Source organism: Carassius auratus, chromosome 27, assembly GCF_003368295.1.
Source record: "Carassius auratus strain Wakin chromosome 27, ASM336829v1, whole genome shotgun sequence".
NCBI classification, from domain to species: Eukaryota; Metazoa; Chordata; class Actinopteri; order Cypriniformes; family Cyprinidae; genus Carassius; species Carassius auratus.
Window position 1 is genome coordinate 14767956 of NC_039269.1, and position 6945 is coordinate 14774900.

Sequence of the window (6945 nt, forward strand, 5' to 3'; positions counted from 1 at the left end):
GTATTATAATGTAAATTATTTAAATACAATGTATAACACATTTAAAAATGGCATTACATTCAGCAATCACTCACTCACACAGTATTATTATTTTTTTTTACTTTAAGAATTTACTTTAATTTCCACAGGATGAATGTAATACATGATCAGTCAATGAACAAAGATAATTGTGAACAAATTAGCAGGTCATATTCTAACATTCAGTAAACACACATTAAAAATCAAGAACAAAACAAAAATTCCCAAAAGGCCAGAGTCACAATTCGTACAGAAAAAAGTAAATTGTATATCTTAAATGATTACCAAAGCATGCTCAAAAATGATTACCACCAAAACTAGAGCTCAAATATCTACACACACACAATCAATAGACACATTAGCTTAATCTTTTTAAGGCAATTCTGTATTTAAATAAAACTTTTTTCTCAAATCCAGAAAATAAATATCGTTCCTTCCATTTTTAATAGCATTTTAAAAATGGTGACTTCTAGTTCCTAATAATATAATTCCTCTCAAAGCATTTATCTTATGTTTAAATTGAATCATTTTGAATGACTTCTTACAATACAGATGTCAATGGAGAAACATCAATATCAATACAAATGTCAGGAATAATATGCTCTATTATACTAACATCTGACTGAAGGAGACTGCTGAGGTAACAGGGTGAACTGAATTCTTAAAATTAATAAAAATATGCAGGCTATATACAATTATGACTTAACCGGGTTCTTATAAACACTTCAGTGTGCAAATAGGTCACACCTGGACGGATTAATTAGAACTCAATTATGATATCTTAAATAGACTTTTTCCACTGCATTTTAACATTTAATGATGAAATCTCAAATAAAAGTGCTAGATATAGGCCTGTGTGATAGTTTTCACAAAACTACAACCCTAAATCATTTTGCTGGCTCCTCATCTTTGGAAATTACACTTCTCAGGAAGCTCAAACCCTGTCAATAGCAACCCACCCAAAATGTGAATGCATTTATATATTATAGCACTCCAAACAACTGCATTATTTACATATATATAAAGATTTCAACTTCATGTGGAAAAGAGTCTTTCCCCTCACAAATTCCTCATATACAGACATTTCTCAATTACCAACACTCAAAAACTTGTTGAAAGTAGCAGTGTCTAAAATTATTTCTATGGAACTTTATGGGACTCAAATGGAGATCACGTTTATGTTTATGAAGGCAAAGTCTTAATAATGTGTCATAGCGGAGCATTGCAACATTAGAGAGGGTTTTGTGGCTCGAAGTTTTGTACATTTACAAACATGTCGGAATGCATTTGTTGATCCCAGTCTGGGAAGCAAGCAATGATCATCCTTGTGACACTTTAGGGATATATACATGCTCTTCTTGAGGAGACCGTCTTAGAACTCCTCATGCACGTTACGGGCATAGTCCATGAGTTTGCTGCCAGTGAAGTACTCGCTGTATTTAAGGATCTCCTCTAGTTCCAGGTTGTGGTTTTGGTTCTCATCCGCCACAGCAATCATCTGCTTGGCTTCATTCAGGGCGTTGTACTCATTCATAGGATCCATGTATTCCTGTTTGACAGAAGGAATAGCAGCAAGGCAAAGATATACATTCAAATTAGGTGCTATGAAAGTATTCTTATCCTTTAACAGCACTTATGATAGAGGACCCACCTCCAGCTCTTCCATGGTTACAATCATATCATGGTTCGAGTCAATGACTTCTTCAAACTCCTTCTTCCTTTCACGAACCCAATCGTCATCGATGTCTTGGGCCTGCTGATTCTCCACAGTTCCCATGGGGAGGGAGATAAATTCAGCAAGAGTCAACTTTCCATTTCCATCTTGATCTGTATAGAAAACAAGGTTGGTTACCAATAAGCATCACAAGAAATGTGTTACCATTTCTTGGCTATGAATTTCAGATATATTTGCTCACCAAGATCTCGGACGATCTCCTTGACCATGTATCTCAGCATGCCTCTGCTGTGCTCTGGATGCAGGAACGAGAGGAACTCCTCTTCATTCAGCAGCTGATCAGCTGGAGGGTTATCTGCCTGGAACCAGCGATCCTTCAAGCTCTCCAAAACCTCCTGAGCTGTAATGAGGCCATATTTTATTCATATCACTTTGAATGGCTTTGTTACGAGTACTAGACCATATCAGGCACATGCATCTTCTAAATTGCAACTTACTCTCTTCATCCACTTTCAGTTCTTCATGGTTTTTTATCTTCAGAGCTACTTCTCTTTCATTAAAACCTTTGCTGGCCAAAAACTTCACACGGTATTCATCCCAAGTTACATGTCCTGCGAGAGAACAATTTGAGCAGATTGGTCATTGTTAAGTGTTATGAAATCATCATGCCAGATGTCAATAAAAGGATACTTATTATTTTGCTCTAGTAAAACACAGGAAAACTTTACAAACTACAACTACAAATCATGTTTACATCATGGTTGCGTCACTTGCCCACCGCTGCACCGACCCCCACCGTTGTTTAGATTTTTTAATAATAATAAAAATCATCATAGTCGAGTAAAAAATAGACACTACGATTAAGAACTGAACGCCGCTGCTAAATGCAGCGTGTAAAACACATAAATCATAGTTTATTTATTTAGGTGATTTTGGACGGGTTTTTTTTAAACACTCGTTTCTTATTTAATTGTTTCCACATTGTTTGCATATTTTTACTTTCTTTAAACTGTGTCATTTCATTTATTTTCTTTGACATCAAGTTGTATGCTGTGCCTCCAAGCTTTCTTGTTCATTTTGCTATTAAACATTCTACATTTCTTATTTATTTGGTTATATATTATACATGTTTACTTAGCCTATACCTATTTAAACTTTGCGCAATTTATCTGTTATTTTAAATTAGGCATAGCCTGCCTTATAGCATGGTGTATTTTTATTTGTTTATAAAAGTTCTAATGTTTTATATATAGACTAAAGTGAGTTTGACGTTGTATTTTGTTGTTGCATCCAAGCAGCAATTTAAACCAAACCGGCTCTAATTTAAAAGTGTAAGTAAAATGTGCGTAGTGCTTTTAAAGCTATTTAAAAGCAAAGGAAAGTGAGGAATAGAGGGAGAATTTAAACAAACTAAAAACGAACAATTACTTTATACCAAATTGCTGCTATTTGAAAGTGAAAGTAAAATGCGCACGCCGCTTTTACAAGTTATTTAAAAGCGCGGAAGAGAGGTAACGCCCCCTGACCCACGGTGATACCGGTATTACTGGTGTCACACGTCGACTAACCTGCAGGACATTTCCTCACCGTCACAACCCTACCAGAAATCTGATTCAACATATATCTCTACTGGACAAATCATTTCATTATGTCATTGGTCTAAACAACAACATCCACTTACCATCCCCATCAGGGTCCACAGCAAGAAAACTGAGCTTATTTTCTTTAACAGCCTCCTGAAAATGTTCTTCCGTCTTCTCCATTATCCAACGCTGCATTTCTTTAGCACTGACACTCCTGTCTTTATTAATATCCACCCTAGAAACAGAGAGTAAAGGTTTGATCATGCACAATTAGGGGATATAAGGTGATAAGATATTTTTGACATTAACACTTAAAGTCACCATGAAATGAAAATTCACTTTTAAAAGCATTTTATTGTGAACAAATTCATCAATACATACGTTTCATTATTTTTATGTTTAGTTTGTAATTTAATCAAAATATCATGACTCAATCTACCGATGAAGATTGTATGCAGGACTTCAATCATTCTGTCATCTTAAACCCTGTTCTTTTGACTGCAAGCTTGCATTAAGAGTTGCCTCTATCCAATCAACACCTTACATTCGCAATACACAATTTGCAATAATTGCTCACTGTTCATTGGGAGAAATGCCTTTAGAATGATACCCAAAACACATCATGGGAAAACCGCATTGTTTCCACAGCTGTGTACATACTTGGTGAAGATTTCAATAAGTTTCTTCCTGTTCCTCCTGGGCTCCGAGTCCTCCTCGAATTCCTCCATCTCCTTCCCCAGAAACACCTCCTGATGAAAGTCTTTATTGAGGTGACCGTCCATTTCCATCTTCAGACCGTTCAGATGGTCAGGTGGAAGGATCTCATTGTCCTCTTTGCTGTTGGGGTGTTTGTCTTTTAACGCTGACATATTTGCTGGCCTGGCCTGAACATTCAAAGCCAAAATCGCAAATACTGCCAAAGCGGAGGCGCACAGGCATCCAGGCTGAGATCTTCTCTGGTTAAACATGGTTGTACTGCTTAAACAGACGTAGGAAAAATAAAATCACATTAAACCAAACATATACTCTTACGAAAAGTTTTTTGGTGAGCTGATTACCGTTTGCATGACAGTTACTACGAATACTATGGTTAAACTATGGTTAGTGTAACAAAACCATGATTAATTTGTGGCTACCAAGGTGTTTTAGTTTTATTTGTAGTAAAACCATGGTTAATTTTCGTAAGGTATATATATATATATATACACACACACACACACACACACATATATATACATGCACATATACACTCACATCTTATTTATTTTAGCTTGGTCAAACAGATTCCTTTAGGACGTTATGAACTGACAGAATTATACTAAAGTTAATTGATTTAAAAGTTGGCGCTTAGTATTGCTCAGTACTGAATATGAATCAGCATAATGTTTGACAACACCTGTCTTAACGAATAAAGATGCAGCCTGTGAACGGAAATAAATAACCAGCTACCTACCTGTTCTCTTGAACGATCCTTTCCTAAACTAAAACATCAGATGAATGAACAGACCTGCTGTATTTAAAGCAGCTTGAGCGGTCTGTTTATGTGCAGCTCATCACGCAGTTCCTGTACACGTCGCCACTCGAGATCAGATTAAACGCTGCTCTCTGGAGCGGTTTATGGCCCTGAACGAGACGTCCTCCCTCTCTGGACTCAGATAACACGCAAACACATACAGGACAGTCCGATGACCGCAAGAATTCACGAGGACGTACAACAGGAAGGCGATGAGCAAAGAAACATTGCTACGTCGTTGGCAGGATCGCGTGTCTTCTTCTTTTTTTGTAGCCTGAGGTGAGGGATAACGCGGATACCGCACATATCGCCATCTGCTGTACCAGCTTATGAAATACACACTGAGACAATTCTCTGTTTACCTTTCGTATCAGTTTTTTTCTGTCATCATCTGAGAGCCTTACTTATTTAGATATCTCTGACTCACGTTAGCTCTATTTTATTATTATTATCAATTGGGCCCCATGAACAGTTACAGAAAATAGATTAATTAAATTAAATTAAATTCAAGTTTATTTGTATAGCGCTTTTCACAATACAATTCGTTACAAAGCAACTTTACAGAAAATTACGTTTCTACAATATTTATTAGTATCTTATAAGTGGTGAATGCCAGTTTGTGTACGTTTGACAGGATTTTTCAGAAAAATGAATACAAGACGTAGTCAGCCAGATGATGAACATTATTAACAGAAATTATTAAATGATGCAGTCACACTTGTAGCAATATTTGTTAGTTCTGTTGTTGATTCAGGGTTAGCGTCATCTGGGGTCCTCTGAGGGGTCAGTATCATCTCTTCTCAGGTGTTCTGGATCCAGACTGGAGCTTGTGTAAATCCTAGAAACAAATTGTGCAAAACATAGACACAAATAGAGACATCATTAGCATAGCTGCTGTCCCAACAAAGTATAATTAATTAGTTTAACGCAAGCTAAAGAATAATAATGCACATTTGATCAGATTTAACTAACACTCACAATTTAAGAGATACATTATTCGAAAGAGATTCGTTTTTAATCTAGATTTAAACAGAGAGAGTGTGTCTGAACCCCAAACATTATTAGATAGGGCCTACAGTTTTATTATGAATCCATGATGCATCACTAGCAGTCCTGGACCTGGTACAAAGATGGTGGCCGATAGACCCTGAGGTTAATCAGTCCCTTGTTTTTCTATGTGTTGGAGAAGTATCTGCGCAGTGCGCACTAGTGTGCTATCTTTGCTCAGAGCAGATCCTCAAGAATGTCAGGCAAATCAGCATATTAGAATAATTTCTGAATCATGTGACAGTGACACTGGAAACTGCAGTAATAATGAACGTTAGTAATGGCTGATGAAAATACAGCTATGCGATCCCAGGAATAAATTACATTTACAAAACCGTTATTTTATTGTAATACAGTAAAACAACACACACACACACACACACACACACACACACACACACACACACACACACACACACACACACACACACACCGCACACACACACATATATAATACAAAACGTAGATGAAAAAACGTAGTGCAGTTAGCATAATTATTTAATATACACTAAATGTGCATATTAAATTAATATACATTAAACATTAGACTGACCAATTTTTGTGCAGAAATGAATTTGTTACTGCATCTTTATTTTCAGCCACCAGAGGGAGGAAGAGCGCCAAGCCATGTTCTCTCCCAATATTGTTGCTCTGCTAGGAGACAGAGCTGTTCACGTAGCAAAGTTACACAATCTGCATAATGTAATTCGTCACTTAGATTAATACATTAGATCATGCATTTTACATAATGTGTAACATTAAGAACAATAATTGATCAAAAACATGAACAGATTTTGGTTATATTGTAGAAATACTGTCAGGATCACTATAATTACACCACCCTAAATGCCATGTTTTGCTAGTTGTTGCATATAATAAGAAAATATTGTTTGTACTGTGGAATATGTTGACACAGTCCTCTTAGTATGTGTACTTGCAGATGGATGTAGCTCATGTTATCAGGTTACTCCGTGTCAATTAATATAAACATTCAGCTATCTAGCCAGCTGGTCAAATATCACTTTCTACTGCCTTGAATCAGTACTTTCTGAGTTGTTTGAATTTCCTGAGACTAAATGTCACATGTAGAGAGCTACTGCAAAGTAGGA

The 6945-nt window shown here is 36.4% G+C and overlaps 1 protein-coding gene across 2 annotated transcripts; it reads right to left on the bottom strand.

Annotated features, from left to right (window-relative positions):
* Positions 1 to 90: 90 nt before the first annotated feature.
* Positions 91 to 5071, bottom strand: LOC113045606 (45 kDa calcium-binding protein-like). Of its 2 annotated transcripts, none has more exons than XM_026206078.1 (7): positions 4730 to 5071; positions 3937 to 4251; positions 3375 to 3511; positions 2191 to 2304; positions 1935 to 2093; positions 1670 to 1845; positions 91 to 1567 (listed from the first exon to the last, which is right to left on the bottom strand). In XM_026206078.1, the coding sequence occupies exons 2-7, from the start codon at positions 4242 to 4244 to the stop codon at positions 1391 to 1393; spliced, it is 1071 nt and encodes a 356-aa protein (XP_026061863.1). In that variant the 5' UTR covers positions 4245 to 4251; positions 4730 to 5071; the 3' UTR covers positions 91 to 1390. The 2 variants fall into 2 exon arrangements, with proteins under 2 accessions (XP_026061863.1, XP_026061862.1); XM_026206077.1 differs by having other exon boundaries at positions 3937 to 4254.
* Between the last annotated feature and the right edge of the window lie 1874 nt (positions 5072 to 6945).